The following is a 16,829-nucleotide window of genomic DNA, read 5'->3' as shown; positions in this document are numbered from 1 at the left end:
ACCTTATGTCCCTTTTTGCTGGTGAGCGCTTCTCTTTGCACATCACAAACAACATTGAGACCACATAAAGTCATCAGTGTCATTTGGTTTCTTTCTGACGCTCGGTTTGGATCCTTGTGTTAGTAAGTATTTACCTTAGTTATTGGTACGATTTAATTATTGAATCGGAAAAATTAAAAATCAGATCATTAGATTAGTGACCCAAAATTTGACCGAGTCAATTGTCGAGAAATTTGATTCTGATAATTATGATATTTATCTTAAAATAGTAATTAGAACCTTGCAAGAGTTCTTGGAAGTCAATCTAACTGGTTTCTTTTATGTGGTGCACATGGTTTTGGCAAAACCATTTGTAGTTGCTGTCTTCTTCTTGTTAGGACACCAATTATCATGCAGCACCTAATCTTCAATATCTTTATCGAGGATTATTTCTCACTGGTTAGTAAATTGGTTGTCAGAATTAACATCATACTTTGTTTTTCTATTCCTAATCTCTTTGTGGGAATCGATTGAGCTTATTCTTTGATTGTTTTGATTCTTACTGGTGATGGTTCTTAGATTAGATTTCATGTAGAAGCCGGGATGGTTCTTACTTTGATTTCCTAACATCACCAGTAAAATTTCATGTAGAAGCTTGCCAAGCTTGTGCCCAAATAATATGGACTCCGTAGGGCCAATACTTGGTTTCTTAAGGTGAAACCTTTCCCAAGTTCGATCTTTGGGCTGGATTTGAAATGTATGGGCTCTAATCTTCTCTCCTGTAACTTTGTTCTCTCTGGAGCTTTCTTTGGCCACTGCCATGATCATCCTGGTTTTGTAAAGCTGAGTCCTGTTGTGTTCCTCAACGTTGCCATCGACGGAGAGCGACGCTTTCTTGTGTCATCGGCATGCAGCATCTGCTACTGGTGGCAAGAAGATGGCCACAGAGGCTTTGCACAGGAGAGAGTTGTGTTCCACAAATCTCTGACAAAGATTGTTCATCTCAGATCTAATAATTAGGCTCATTCGGCCATTATAATTTAGCTCGGGGAACCCATTAACTTGTGGTAGATGTTGGATCACTGCTAAGGAGCAACAAGGATTGAGAAGCACGTCCCACCCATCCATGCTGTGATTCCCTAGACAAGAAGAATACCAAGGCAACAGCTCCATTCTGCTAGTCCTACACAAAGCTTAGAGAGCAACATGTTCCTCATGAAGCTCCGCATGTCCTGCCTCCTCCTCTACTGGACTCTCCTCCTCTTGGCTTGCACCACCAAGCAATCCGCCGAAGCTGCCTCCTTCATCTACGCCGGCTGCTCGCCCAACAAGTATGATCCCATCACCGCCTTCCAGAACCACCTCAACTCCCTCCTCACCTCCCTCGTCTCCGGGGCGTCGCTGGCATCCTACAACAGCTACACCTCCGGCGACGACTCCGGCTCGCCCCCCGGCATGGCCGCTTACGGCCTCTACCAGTGCCGGAACGACCTGAGCGCCGGCGACTGCTCCGCCTGCGTGCAGAGTGCTGTCAGCCAGCTCGGCCTGGTCTGCCCCGGCTCCTTCGCGGCCTCGCTGCAGCTGGACGGCTGCTTCGTGCGGTACAGCAACGAGGACTTCCTCGGCAAGCCCGACACCACCATGGTGTACCGCAAGTGCAGCACGGTCACGAGCGGCGACGAGGCCTTCTTCCAGCGGCGGGACGACGTGCTGGCCGACCTGCAGAACGGGGTGAGCTTCCGGGTCAGCAGCTCCGGCACGGTGCAGGGCGTCGTGCAGTGCTTAGGCGACCTGAACGGGGCGGACTGCTCGGCCTGCCTGTCGCAGGCGGTGGGGCAGCTTAAGAATGCGTGCGGGTCGGCGCTCGCGGCGGACGTGTACTTGGCTCAGTGCTATGCCAGGTACTGGGCTTCCGGCCATTACTTCCACACCTCTGCAGGTTTGTGGCTCCTCTCTCTACTGTTTGATTTCCTTGTTTACGTGGTGATGAACTTGCAGTTTATTTTACAGTAGATAACACATTAACAGTATGGATTTTTGGAGTGTTTTCGATCTCACTAGAAGCTTAGAAGCCTGTTCATATGTTTTCTGGTGCCTGAGGATGGACATGTGGCCGCTTGTTTGACACAAAAATTGGTGTTCATTTGCTAGCTCGATGTCTCTGTTCTTTAAGAGTCTCACTCCTTTGTGATGGCTTCCTTCTCATTTCACACGGTTAGAATAGCATGACTCTTCAAGAACATGATATGCACTAAATGCCATACTTGTGGGTGGGCAGATTACACAGATGGTGATGATGACATTGGAAGAATTGTCGCAATAATAGTGGGCATCTTGGCAGGGCTGGCCCTTGTTGTAGTCTTCCTTTCTTTTCTCAAAAGAGCATGCAAGTTCTCTGATCCCCATCGCCTGCTACTTTGACTTTTTGTTGTTAGGTTCTCATGGCTAAGAGAATATGTTCTTCCTGCATGCAGGTTAGCCACCATCTGATGCTTCTCCACTGGGCTCGAGTGGGTGACTGCTTAGGTTCTAAGCTGAGGCCGAGGCACTCGAGAAACAAAAAGTGACAAACGGGAAGGTTCCAACTGCTGTAAGTAGGCTTTTGCTTCCACCGTTGTCAAGGATGTCAGCTTACACAGACAAACATGTCCTTTTTCTTGCACAAAGCCCAAAAACAGCAGCAATTTAAAAAGAGAGAGAGAGAGAGAAAGAGATAGAGAAAGAGAGAATACTTGACTGTAGCATGTTTTCTGTAATCTCCATCAAAGATTTCTTCTTCTCCTCTGACCTTTTCATCCAGCTGAACAAAAAACCTATCTTGCATTGTGTACACAGCATGTACCATCTAAAAATCACGAGTTGACTGACTCCACATGAAGGACAGGAAAATTCCAGTGAGGAATTTCCTTCTCAAGTTAGATGGGAGATTACTCAAGAGGCTTTGTGGAGATCGTATCCAAGTATTTGGTCCGATAAGCCCTGTGGTAGGCAGGGGATGACTCTTCCATTACTTTAAAGTCTTAGAGTAGTCATCACTAATCCCGTTAGTCAAACATTAGGAAGACTATAGTCTCCAGACCTCAGCTTGAAGCACTGGCGTCGCTGAGCAGCCACGCATAGATCCGTGCGGTCAACCAGTGGTCGATTCTGCTCGCACGATCCTCCCATCACGCCATAATATATGTTTTACTCAGTAGGTCACAAACAGTCTCTTTGTTGTCTCCTTTGTAAGGTTTGTGTGAGAGAGAGTTCAAGCCGCACAACGCAGAACAAGATACAGCGATCAAACCCCAGCCTTCGTCTCGGTTGCCTCTTTCTACAGTCTGAAAGGGCCAGCAGAATGCAGCGCCTCGTAGATCGACAAGCCTCACGTGAAGCCAGCTCAGGTCCTCATTGACATGAGTCAAGCTCGGAGAAGGAAGTTGGAAAACTAATTGAAATCCTCATCTTGAAACCAGCGTCGTCTTCATCTGCATGTGTGAGCGCTTGAAACAGCTTCGCAGACCCCCATGTCAGATCTGCCATCATTGATCCCATGGCTCTTTATGCTCGCAAGTGATGATTGGTGGATCAGACGGGCCAGTGGTGGTCCCAGTGTGGGTCACCAACTTCTCTGCCATTCACATGGAGCTTCCCCAAATAATGTAGTGTGGACGGACTGATGTCGGTAGCGCAGAGAGGAAAGCAGCTCGCAGTGCGTGTAATGTCGGCCTCCATGCCTTCATTGCGTTCATGGAAGCAATCCCATTGCTCGCTGCTGAGTTCTTCCTATAAGAGCAGTCACAAGATTCACAACAGCAGGCAGATCTATGATGGGAGGTCGCCGGTGGAATAGTGCTGCTTCAGCTACTCTCGTTATCCTTCTCATCGTCTTTGGGTTCTGCATTTCTTCATGCTTCACCGACGCTGCAAGGATCCATGCGGACTTCATCGTCAGCTCCTGCCGAGCAACCACGTTCCGGCGCCTCTGCGTCGACTCGCTCTCCCCCTACGCCAACGTCATCCGGGACAGCCCCATGGAACTCGCCCGCTCCGCCCTCTCGGTGAGCCTGTCAGGGGCGCGGTCCGCGGCGGCGGCTGTGTCGAAGCTGGCGGCCGACGGGACCCTGGCGCCGAGGGAGGCAGCAGCGGTGAAGGACTGCATGACCACCACGGGAGACTCGGTGGACGAGCTCCAGAGGTCGCTGGAGGCGATGGGAAACCCCAAGGGGAAGGGCGAGGCGGTTGTGGGGCTGCGGTTGGACGACATCCAGACGTGGGTGAGCGCAGCGCTGACGGACGAGGACACGTGCATGGACGGGATCGGCGGCGGCCGCGGCATGGGCGGGGTGGTGAAGATGGCCATCAGGAGGCAGATCGTGAACATCGCGCAGCTCACCAGCAATGCCTTGGCGCTCATCAACGTGCTCAACTCTGCTTCTCCATGAACAGTTCTCGATGGGTTGCTTGCTTATCATCTGTACAAGCTTGTGAACTAGTTGGAGGAAAACCAGAGCATTAATCCATCGTCACCTTTCTCCATCATCCACGACTACAAACTGAAACATGCTGATTCTTGTGGATGGCTTCTATAAATTTCCATCGAGTATGTACTAATTGCTACTATCTTATTTATTTATAGAGATTGTCCTGTTCTTGGAGTACTCCAGAGTTGCTCAACACTTCTCTGTCCACTTTGGTAATTGACCAGATCCGACAAAAAGGTTTCAACTCAAATCTTTTAGAGCTACTGAGCAATCCAAAATGCAACTCGAATCCAATGACAAGTGTAGGATGTCCTGCTCTGATGCAATTCCAAGTTCTAATTAATTCATCTGATACTTTCCCTAATAAAGAGATAATAGCCATCAATTTTACATGGCTAGTTTAGCAATTACGAAGTGTTTGGATTCTCTTTCTTTATTCTCAGCTGTCACTACATAGATATCTATGCACACACACAGAAACGCGAAATGGTGTACAGCAGTCCTTCTTGGAGTTCATAACACTAATACGTGGAAAAGTGACAAGGGACCTCAATTTGAGATGTTTACAGAGCAACAAATGGATCTTTCATCTTCATCTTTAGATTGAAGCGTACGTGACAGGAACATGCTTATGGGTCAAGCAGATGGAGCAGGCTGCATAGGCGGTGGAGGTGGCACAGACTGTAATTTACCAACATTATGCGTAGGTGACGGAGGACCTGGTTGATCTCTTAAACTTGCATGGGTGAGCGGCTGCCGAGGTGTGGCCTCCAGGAGCTTCCTCCCCAGCACAGGAACACCATGATCCATCGTCGCAGGGATGCAAAGCACACTTGCCATCCCCAGAAGCACCACAACTGCAACGAGGACAATACCAGCAAACCTTCTCATTCTACATCACCTCCCTTTCTCTCTCTTTCTCTCTCTAGGACTTGTATGTATCTTCTGGTGCAAACATGGGAGACTTGGCTGGGCTCTATATATATATATATATATATATAGCAGAGGTCTAAAATTTTGAATTGAAATAGGACTATCATGCTAAATGTAATTATTGAAAAAAACCATAAAAGTATTGAAGAATTCTAAATTGTTTAACCCATCAAGAAAAGATTTATTCCAATACTCTGGGAATAGATATTATATGATAATTGAGATCATGATGGGAATTACGAGGATGAGGAAAAAAAATAGAGGAATGATAATAATTTAATGCCCTCTGTTGTACAAAATTGTAGACTCGTAGGTGATATAATAATAATAATAATAATAATAATAATAATAATAATAATAATAATAATAATAATAATAATAATAATAATAATCACAAAAATTCTCAAAGCATGCATGCTCATAGATCCACACATATCAAACTTGCTCGAATCATTTCTAGAATTAGAGACCAAAAGCTGCAGAATCATTTACGGAATTAGAGACCAAAAGCTGCATTTATCATCAAAGCGGCATTACGTTTGCACAACAATTGTGCAGTATTCGCATGCCAACAAGGAACCAAAACTACTCAGACTCCATAGATTTCAAGCAAACATCAACAACACCAAGCATGTCTAGATCGGATTAACACATCAAATGAGTGAGAGATAGACAAGTATCAGCGACGACGCGGTGGCGGCGGCGTCACCCTTCGACGAACATTATAAGGCACGTGAGTTGCAGGAGCCGGAGGACGCAGTTGTCCCCCTCTTCTGAGGCTTGCAAACGTCTGCTTATCGTCGAGCATTGGCTTGTGGGGATTGATGGGAGGAGGATGGTATGATGTTGCAGAGATGAAATGAGTGGTGGCCATGAACATGATGACGACGACGGCTGCAGCGAGGAGCAAAGAGGCGAACCTTCCCATTTCCGATCACCTCCCACTAAACTTCTCAGCCGCTTCGATCGACTGTGTCCTCGTCTCCTTTGCTCTCTTATTTATGGATTCATAGCCGAGAGTTTTCTTGTGGGAAAGCACACGCTTGGACCAAGGGAGGAGGTGCAGACAATTCCAAGTTTGAAGGAGTCAATTTTCTCTTGGGATCATTACTATGGTGATGAGGACTGGTCGACTCCTATTAAGAAGAAAACAGTGGGTTAACTTATTAAGAGTCCACGCATTCCCACTGCATACTATACTGGAGAATACTAATAATTAATTAGTATCGCTCTATGAACATTACAAGTCACATTAATGACCATTGCACGTTCTTTGGATTTATAACACGATACAACTTGTCTCTAATATTAAGACACATCTTTGAGCATAAATATTCTGAAATCATACTATAAAAGGTCTTCTCAGGTATGTTCCCTATAGTTCTAAGATTCTCAAACTCTAATACATTCAGTTTTGATGAACTCTAAATTTGGCTGACACCTCACAGTCAAGAGTAACTTAAGAATTGGAGGAACTTTGTCACATATACTCCCAATGTAATTTTTGTAAAGTTTAGTATATGCTAAAGTGAAGGGATTCAACATCTGTTGTATAAGCGCAAAATAAAATATTCGGACAATCAAAATTTACATTAACACTCTTATTATATTATCTTCTAACATCTTTTAATAGTTTGTGTTATCCAACTCGTCACAATTAAACATTTAATTAGTTTTCCTTCATCTTGCTTGGTCAACTTGGTGTCATATTCCATAAGTGTATTAGTAGGATGATAATCTTCTATGAAAAATTTCTTTAGGATCTTCTTTGCATAAATTTGTTATGAGATAAATATTTTTTTATTATCTTATATAACTTCGATACCGAGGAAATAAGTCATTAAGCTCAAGTTGATCATCTCAAATTCCTTCTTAATCAAATATTTAAAATCTTTAATCATAAAGATATTATTACTTGTAAAGATTAAAGCAATCACACACATACATACAAATAGGATATCTCTATTAAATTTCATACAAAGGGCATGTTCATTTGGATATATGGAAAATTTATTTTGAATAAAATAAGCATCTATCTAAGAAATTCTTACTAGTGAGGCTTGTTTAAGCCTTTAAAGAGTCCTCTTTAACTTACATCTTGTCTTCTTACTCATGAATAATAAAACTAGAGGATTGTTAAATATATATTCTTTCTTTAAGAAATTCATTAAGAAATATTGATTTAACATCTATTTATAATTTTTTTTATTTTATTTGAATTGCTAGGGAGATAAGTATTCTTACTATCTCCAATCGAGTTACCAGTGAGAATACTTTTTCATAATCGATCATATATTATTGTTTGTATCCCTTTACAATTAATCGGGCCTTATACTTTTTCACCTTCCGTATTTCTTTTTGTTTTAAAGATTTCTTTATGCATTTTATTTTTGTGTTGATAGCATGAATCTTCTCATTTATAGCTTTCATCATTTTTCTTCTCTACCAGCTTTTTTGAAGGTTATTAGATCATATCAAAGATAATAAAAAATACTTATCATTGTTAGTATTTATTCTTCCGATCACATCATATAGCTCTTGAATCATTCTAATCTTTTTTATAATCAGAATTCTTGAATCATATGACCTAATCTATTTAGGTGATCGATTTAGGCAAAGACTCTTATGTTGCTCATCACTTTTCCTGTTTTAAATTTATTATTGATCAAATTCAATATTTCTTGACATCATGACTTTATTTATGATAGGATTATAGAGTTTATAACTACTAGAACGTACATTTCTAATTTTTATCCTCAAGTTTAATTCTCTTTTCTTCTAGTATCTTAGCAAATACAATACTTCTAAAAAATTCTCAAATGATGTAAGCTCCATATTTCTTCTAGTCTAACATTACCAATTTGCCTTGTTGGAAACTTATTAAATAAATAAACTCTGCACAAGTAAGAACATCTCTTGAAAATTCTTTAGGAATTCTTCTTTCTTTTAGCGTGCACAGGACCATATTAAGTGTAATAATATCTTTTCTTTTTGAGATATTATTTTGTTGATGTGTATACGACATGGTGAATTAATATAAAATTTTATTATCTCTATAAAAAATTTAAATTTATTTGATATATATTCACCACATTTATCAGTTCTTAAACATTCAATTAAATTCTTAAATTCTTTAAATTTGCTTAAATTTTTTTTCTTTTTCTTTAACATGTACACCAAAGTTTTATCACTATGATCATCAGTAAAGATAAGAAAATACCTGCTTCCGCCAAGTGATACTGGATTAGTAGGACCACAAACATCAGAGTGCACCAGATCAAGTCAATATCATACTTTTTTTTTATTCTTTTTAATTTCAAAGATTTTTTTTCTTGCTTACTTACGACACACTTCATATAACTTTGATGGTGATCAATTCTTGATAATCTAATTATCATATTATATTTCTCTAGATGCTTTAAAGCCTCAAAATTTAAGTGAGCATATCTAAAAAATCATAATATAGAATTATCGTCAATATCAATTTTAAAATAATCTGACTAATAAAAAATGTATAAATGTAGAGGAAATATTTTGTTCTTCATCATTTTCACATATGAAATTAATGTTTTCTTCGAATATAAGAGTCATATATTTCATCTTAATATCATAAACTTTTTCAAGCAATTGCCCGAAACTCATAATATTATTTTTCATATTAGAATAATAAACTTCTGAAATGTATAATTTTTTCCATTATTAAGTCTAAGAAAAATTTTACCCCTTTTATTAGTCTTTGAGATAGATTACCAAATTTAATGTTATCATAATAACTTGTATCTATTTTGAAAAAAAGTTCTTTAATGCCACATATATGATTTAAAGCTCATGTATCTAGATATCATGTCATTGACTAATCTTCTTTCAAATTATCATTAGTCATTAGCAAAATAAGATTTTTATTCTTCTCTTCTTTCTTAACAAAATTTATTTTATCACCTTGATTGTTAAGATTATAATAACATTCAAAATAGTAGTGTCCATACCTTTTGTAAATATAACATTACATTTTAAACCTTTTAAATTTTCTATCATGTCCTCGATTATAACTTTGATCTCTTTGACTATAATTTTCTTTATCACTTTTATTGTTTTAAGATTCTTAATTGATCTTATTTTTATCACCTTTTCCTCTTTGTCTATTGACCTCTTCCTCTTTGAGATTTTGTTCACTTTTGTTCTAAAAGTAAGCTTAATTTATAGTATTTTTCACAAACTTGAAGAGAATCTATTAGTTGTTCTAAAGATATTTGTTCTAAGTCTTTAAACTCTTCGATTGCTATAGTAGTAAAATCAAACTTTGGAACTAGAGATTTTAGTTTTTTTTTTTATATTACTCTTTAATCACTTATTTGTTTATCATTTTTTCTCATTCAATGAATAATATAAATTATTTTTAAAAAGTGATCAAAAATAGATTTTGAAGTATCTTGTTGCAATTTTTCAAACTTAGTTTGTAAAACTTATAGATAAAACTTTTTTACCTTATCAATACCACCGAATGCTTTTTGAAATATTTCTCAAATCTCTTTTGAAGTCTTTGTTGGAGCGATGATCTCAAACATTGTATTATTAAGCCCTTAGTAAATCTTGAACAAAGTTTTTTTCTCCTTCTTCCTATGATCTTTAATTTATTTTGTTATATCTTTATTCATTTCTCCTTCTTCTACTGGACTTGGTTTAATAAATTTATCTTTTATAAACTCTCATATATCTTGGGAGCATAGAAAAACTTTCATTTGAATACAACATATATCATAATTTTTTTTAATCAATTTAGAGATTTGAAATTGGAAAGGGCTTGAGGAAGAGGCAATGACTTAACCTAGCTTTGATACCAAATGTTGAAATAGATAAGGAGAGATAGAGCTATCCCACAAGGAAGATTAAAGACAAAACATAATATTCTTTGTTTCGTGTAAAAGAAACTCACTACAAACTATATATTTTTCGTGACACAACACATAGGGTTTATACAGTTTTCATGAATATATTATATTTATTATATTTAATATGAATCTTTTTTCTTCAAAAGACTCTTTTTATGAATTAATAATTAATTTGATTTATTTTTGTATAGGCCTTTAATGTGTTCGACTCTTTTGATAGAACTCTTTTTCACTTTGATAAGTTTGATTCTAACATGTACTTAATGTGGAGTCAATCAACTTGTGATTTTGAGATGGTACATACTGTGTGCACAATGTCGATCATTGCAGTTGTATCGACAGACCTATGACAAACTTGCTTGTAGTTGGAGTACGAAGCGAGCAAGATAGCTTTTTTGTTCAGCTACAAACTTGCTTCCTGTATAAACAACTGGATGAAAAGGTCGAAATAGAAGAAAAAATCGCCCATGGAGATTACAGAAACATGCTCCAGCCAAGTATTGTCATTCTCTCTTTCTTTTCCAATTTCTTCTGTGTTTGGGGTTTGTGCAAGAAAGAGGAAATGTTTGTCTATGTCAGCTGACAACCTTAATTTAGAATACAGCAGTCTCAATCTTGGAGTTCATAACACTAAGATAGTTTGGAATACAGTGGAACAGTGACAAGCGACATCGGTTTGAGATGTTTACAGAGGATCTTTCATCGTCATCTTTAGATTCAAGGGTACGTGAATAAGAACATGTTTATGGGTCAAGCAGATGGTGCAGATTCAGAGATGTGAAAAAAATAATAAAAGATAAAAACAATTATTAAAGAAACTTTATTGAAAAAAAAAATAAGCTTTATTAAAAAAATGAAAATGCTTCGATACATTAACATGTTGTCTTTCCTATTTATACAAATTAGGAGAAAGGATTTCCCTCAACGATTTTTCTCAACAGAATAGAGAGATTTCCTCATATAATTGAGAAAATCTTATCTTCTATCAAGTTGGAGGTGGCACAGACAGTGATCCAGAAGGATTAGGCATAGGTGACGAAGGAACCGGTTGATCTCTCGAACTTGCATGGATGAGCGGCTGCTGAGGTGTGGCCTCCAGGAGCTTCCTCCCCACCACAGGAACACCATGATCCATTGTCGCAGGGATGCAAAGCACACTTGCCATCCCCAGCAGCACCGCAACTGCAACGAGGACAATACCACCAAACCTTCTCATTCTAAATCACCTCTCTCTCTCTCTCTCTCTCTCTTCTATTTGGATCAGCACAACTCGCCCTTGATCTTTGAGGACTTATAGAGAGAGAGAGAGAGAGAGAGAGAGAGAGGAAGTCAGGGTTCATTTGATGGTAACGTGGAGAAGAATCCATTTGACTGGGCAATTAAATTGAAACTCAAATCAAAATTAACTATGTAATTTTCTTGTGGGTGTGGATGAAGCACACGCTTGGACTAAGGAAGCAGGTGCAGACAATTCCAAGTTTGAAGGAGTAAGCTTTCTCTTAGGATCATTCCTGTGGTGATGAGGACTGGTCGACTCCTACACAGACTATTAAGAAGACAACAGTGGACTTGCTTTTTACGAGTCCACGCTTTCCCACTGCATACTGGAAAATATGATTTGCTTTCTTTTTCATTTGTATTTTTCAGTTTTTGTTTCGAGGAAAAAGGATATTTAAAATGAGATGCAGTTTTGTAAAAGAAATTTCAGTGCTTTCATCACATTTTCCACATACTCTATTATGTGAAACTATGCCAATATAAAAAGATATTTAAAACATAAATAATAATTTGATTGGTTGATTGTATCTCTCGATCATCATTTCTACTTAATATGGGAAATGATGGCATAATCGACACGGTAACAAGGCATGCCTTGATGTAATTTTTGCATGGTTCGATACATCCTAAATAAGAGGGATTCAAAATTTTCGATCATCGATGTTTGACTCTGAATTCTAATACGATAAGTAAAATATGTATTAACGCTAAGACGATGTCGTCCTCGGACACCCTTTAATGGTTTGTGAGATCCAACTCGCAATTACATATTTAGATGATTTAAGTACTCAAATTCCGATCTGTAGATTAGCTAAAGATTTATTCACGATGATTGTTTTGAAATCCTTTTATTGCGATAGTCAATAATCGCAGGCCATGTTCTCGCTGACCGTAAAAAGCAGGGACAAAAGTCGAAGACGACCATGGCAGCCGAGCAACAGGCAATTCTAGTCCCGTACATTTGAGCTTCCATTTAGCAACAGCCTCAGCGTGCCGTAGGGGGGAGGAAGTGTGAACAAGGAGGAATACGCCTGGTGCGAGCTTGGTGGTGGCGGAGGCTGATGACGCGTATGGCGAAGGCTTAGAAGCGGAGGTGACGATAACGATAACGATGACGATGGTCGTCAGAGATCGCGACCAGTCAACCGGCTTCCTACTTGTTGACCGCGGACTCTTTCTTCGGGATCCTCAGTCCTCGGTCAACAGTCAACACCGCTTGAACCGTCGGATCTCAGTTCTACAACTTAATCGATCAAATTAAAGGTCCACGTAGGAATGAGTAATGACCTCAACCACATAATGTTAATTTCGAGCCTTGGTTACGCATGTAGTTGAGCTTGGATGGAGGCAACCAAGGGTTTGCTCACGAAGGCGACTAATGTCGGAGGTACAGGTAGTTAAGGCTCGTTTTGTTTAGGCAAAAACAGAGGCACAGGTAGTTAAGGCTCAATTAGTTAGTGATAGATGTTAACGAACAAGTATACCATGGTTGATGAGTGGTTTGGTTCACGGGTCGATGTTGGGAGCCTTCTGTTGGCTGAGTTGGACTCCAAGGTCAATCGGGCCCTCGTGACGGGGTATTGATCCGTATTCCTTAATGTACCAATCCGGGTGCCGTGTATGCTGAGCTGCGTCTCTCCGTCTCCGGGGTGATTGGCAACTCATCTTCGTGAGGTGGTCGTGCCCTCGGGAGGGTGTGCTGGTTGGCGTTAATCGGGATCCGAGTCGATTGACGGCTCTCCTTCGTGCGCTGGGTGGTGATTCCTAGGTTGAGATGCTCGCCGCTCGTGGGTGGTTATCCGCCTGCAAAAATGACCCTCGTCGAGTGATCCCCGACTGTGGCTCCTCCGCCAAGTAAGTCAGTGCGGGGTGGATTATTTTTTTCTCATCCCCCTTGGCCGGAGGTCGGCCAAGGGTTTTATACTATTGCACAGGGGTCGGTAGCGCGTGGTCGTTGACCCTGGAAGGGTGGGATAAGACTTCTGACCGGCCGTCATGTCCGGGACGTGAGGAGCAGTGTCAGACGGCACCGCCCGAGCTCTCGGGACGGGACAAGTGGAACAACATTTTGGTACGATTCTGACTTGGTGTGTAGCGTCAGTGGTGATGTGTCTGGGCTTCCAAAACATGTCGTATCAATAGAGATGAGACGATGAGAGATAAAATCATCGTTTATGAAAAAAAAACTGTTAAATTGTTTTATAAAAAAATATATTATTTTTAATTCGAGTTTTTTTTTTTTTTTTTTACTAAGACGTTTAAAAATCGTAGTTATAAATGTCTCGTAAATAATAGCTATTAAAGAACAAGAAAACGTTTGCCTAGCCGCATTTCCCCGTTCATCGCTTTGTTCTTTCGCCTCTTCGATGCCAGCTGATGCATTCGGATCGGTCGGAATCCTTAAACAACATCGACGACGAGTTGAAGAACTTCAGGTAAATACTCTAATTAGTTTATTATTTTTATCTTTGTTTCTTTAGATTGCAAAGAAGAATATGTTAGGGTTTCCTGATGAACGCCGCACTGCGAAGAATGGAATATGTAGATTCCTTCGTAGACAACGTGATCAGAGGTACAGCAAATCAACTATTTTTTCCTTTTTGTGGGCAGTGTCTTTTCTGAGATTTCGACCATCGATCCTGAATTTTTACTTGCATATGTGTATCATCATTTTGTTTAGTATATATGTGTTTACGAGATAACTTAAACATTAGTCTGTGAAGAGGAGTCTACAAGTAATTGAAAGCTCTCATTCTATTCCTAACCTTTCTCTTTCACTTTAGTTAATGACAGTGCATGAAAGCTTTGGAAGGCTGCAATTGCAAAAAGGCAAAATCTCATTCCCCGCTTACCTACAATTGAATTTAACATGTGTTTTATTTCGTTTTATACATCTTAATTATAATTTGAGAAAGAAGGCTGTGGCTTTCTTACCAGAACAAGAAGATATTAGACAACCATGAATTAGGATATGCTTTTTAGCGAAATCGTTTAATTGGATGATTTCTTTGACAAGAATGTTTGTTTGGATTTGATTGGTATATCTTCTTTATCACACAAAGCAGGGGCATATATACCTTGAATTCTGCAAAAATGTTGATAACTTGTTTCACTTGGAGCAAAAAAACTTGATGCAACTAAGATAGCATATTATGGTGAATAGTGTCTTTTATGACATCAATTTTTAGTTCATATATATTTTTTTACTTGGATTAATGTTATTTTCTTTGGTGTTGCCAATCCAATTCTTAAGTTCCATATATGCATACATGTAATTATTATTTTAAGTCCAAGTTTAACTAGATAAGATATCAAGGAATATTCATACAAATTCAAACTTCATGGTTGATGACAATGAGCATTTTCAAGAGAATGCTTTCAAATTGACTTCTATATATTTTAATTATAGATTTATCAACTGCTAAATTAGATTAACTTTGTCTTGATTTTATTATATTGTTAAGATGGATTATATAGGAAAAAAACACCACAGTCGTTTACTCATTTAACACTGAAGAGTAGCTCTTCAGATACAAGCAAATAATTAAAGATGTTTATTAGTTAGTTTTTGGTTGCTATTGCTAGAATTACTGAGATGGCACTTATGAATTTAAGATATAAAAAATAATAATTCAATTAAAGAAGGATGATGGAAGCTGTGAAGTTATTTATTACTTTGATCTAGTAATAATAGGAATTATTTATTGATTGATGTATCCAATAACATTTTGTAGATAATGTTTAAATACTATCATATTTCATACATGACTGAGTGGATATTATAATCAATTTATTTAAAATAAAGAAACTCGGAAAATGATTTAAAATAAAGAATATTACTCAAGTGATATGACATAAACTTTGAACTTCTAGCCTTTATATCATTTTTCTAGTTTTTTCATTTTTAATTGATTGATTGTAAGATCCATCTTATCATGTTTAGAATATAAGAATAATCAAAACTTGATCTACAAAAGGTATTTAAATATTAATTGATAAATAAGTACCATTAGTTTAATATCATATGATGACTAGATCAAAGAAATAAATACGTTTGATTTTCATCATCTCTTTTTTAATGAGTCAATCATTTGTTTTCATGTCCTAAAATTTATAAATGTGATCTCAACATTTCTTGCAATGGTACTCAAGAACTCACCTAATAACCTTTCTTTAGGTCTTATAGATCATTTACTTATGCCTAATAGAACTACAATGTGTTCTCTAGTGGTAAACTTCATACATTAGTTAGATAAGTATAATATCTTTATACAAATAATATATTATAAAATTATGACAATGTTTAAAATATAATATAATAATTGATAAATATATATAAAGTCATTTTTAAAGCATTCCTTGGGAATATTGATTCTGATCGATGGTTGAACTTGAATCTGTTTATGAGTATTTTCTTGTCTTCTGTTGTTAAGTCTGGGTTTTAGCCAAGCACAAGTACAAACATCTTTCCTATCAACTGAAAATGTTAAATGTGAATGCAAGTTATGCACTGAAGTGGTAAACATCAAGATATGGTTCTTTTATGATCATTGTCCGTGAGACATGAATGAAAAGTATATTTTGCTAGAGTGACATCATGAATTCATGTTGGATGCACAGTTTTCTTTTGTTGGCTTTAGTATATTTATAATACAATTACTTGTACTTGTATGAGGTGCATCTAATAATATGTCTGTTGGAGTTATTCTACTGATTTCCATTTCGAGACCATCACACAGGTACGGGAAAGTTGCATGTGTGCCACAGAAGGCAGTAGATCAATGCTTATGAATCCAGGTGAGAGTTTCACTATACAATACATTTTATAGGTAAAGAACATGGTTTTTGGTATTAATTGGATCCATTTGATTTGTTGATTGCTTCAAACTTTGTGTGGGTGACCTTTGTTGACAGGTATGATAATATTAAATCCACTGCTCACAATGTGTTTTTACCCAGTAGCAAAGGGTGACTATAACTATGTATTCCAAGAACACAGCAACACCATAATACATCTGCGGAAAAAGTTTTAAAGATTTTTGTACTTTGCTGCAAGATGACAGAGTCGTTGAACCAAAATGGCTTAGAGAACTTACAACTGTTAGCAACAGGGGAAGAAGTGTTAAGTGGATTGAACTTAAGATGCACAGTTCTCCTTTTGTTAGGGTGAACAGGATTTATACCCAAAGAAAGATTTCTAGCTGTACTCTTAAGAGAGGATGGGAAGCACACACCCAAAGGATAAGAAGCTTTTTAATGGAAATAAGAATGTCATCCAAAGCGA

General features: G+C 38.3%; 2 protein-coding genes across 4 annotated transcripts; both read left to right on the top strand.

The window, feature by feature from the left end:
• The first annotated feature begins 862 nt into the window (after nucleotides 1-862).
• LOC135610449 (plasmodesmata-located protein 8-like) lies at nucleotides 863-2,766 on the top strand. Of its 3 annotated transcripts, XM_065104966.1 has the most exons (3): nucleotides 867-1,918; nucleotides 2,258-2,365; nucleotides 2,454-2,766. In XM_065104966.1, exons 1-3 carry the CDS (start codon nucleotides 1,186-1,188, stop codon nucleotides 2,456-2,458), a joined length of 846 nt encoding a protein of 281 aa, XP_064961038.1. In that variant the 5' UTR covers nucleotides 867-1,185; the 3' UTR covers nucleotides 2,459-2,766. The 3 variants fall into 3 exon arrangements, with proteins under 3 accessions (XP_064961037.1, XP_064961039.1, XP_064961038.1); XM_065104965.1 differs by lacking the exon at nucleotides 2,454-2,766 and having other exon boundaries at nucleotides 863-1,918; nucleotides 2,258-2,446; XM_065104967.1 differs by lacking the exon at nucleotides 2,258-2,365 and having other exon boundaries at nucleotides 866-1,918.
• A 1,025-nt stretch (nucleotides 2,767-3,791) lies between these two features.
• On the top strand, nucleotides 3,792-4,406 carry LOC135608756 (21 kDa protein-like). The gene has a single exon (XM_065101794.1). It carries the CDS (start codon nucleotides 3,792-3,794, stop codon nucleotides 4,404-4,406), a length of 615 nt encoding a protein of 204 aa, XP_064957866.1.
• The last annotated feature ends 12,423 nt before the right edge of the window (nucleotides 4,407-16,829 follow it).

The sequence above is a fragment of the Musa acuminata genome, chromosome BXJ2-4, assembly GCF_036884655.1.
Source record: "Musa acuminata AAA Group cultivar baxijiao chromosome BXJ2-4, Cavendish_Baxijiao_AAA, whole genome shotgun sequence".
Lineage (NCBI taxonomy): Eukaryota > Viridiplantae > Streptophyta > Magnoliopsida > Zingiberales > Musaceae > Musa > Musa acuminata.
The sequence above is the reverse complement of the archived record's forward strand: the minus strand, read 5'-3'. Positions and strand labels throughout refer to the sequence as shown.

What these genes read in the sequence shown, in the direction of transcription:
- LOC135608756 (XM_065101794.1), top strand. Translation starts at nt 3,792, where the DNA reads ATGGGAGGTCGCCGGTGGAATAGTGCTGCTTCAGCTACTCTCGTTATC.
- LOC135610449 (XM_065104965.1), top strand. Translation starts at nt 1,186, where the DNA reads ATGTTCCTCATGAAGCTCCGCATGTCCTGCCTCCTCCTCTACTGGACT. An exon ending in TTACTTCCACACCTCTGCAG is followed by an intron (nt 1,919 to 2,257) that starts GTTTGTGGCTCC and finishes GTGGGTGGGCAG; the next exon opens with ATTACACAGATGGTGATGAT.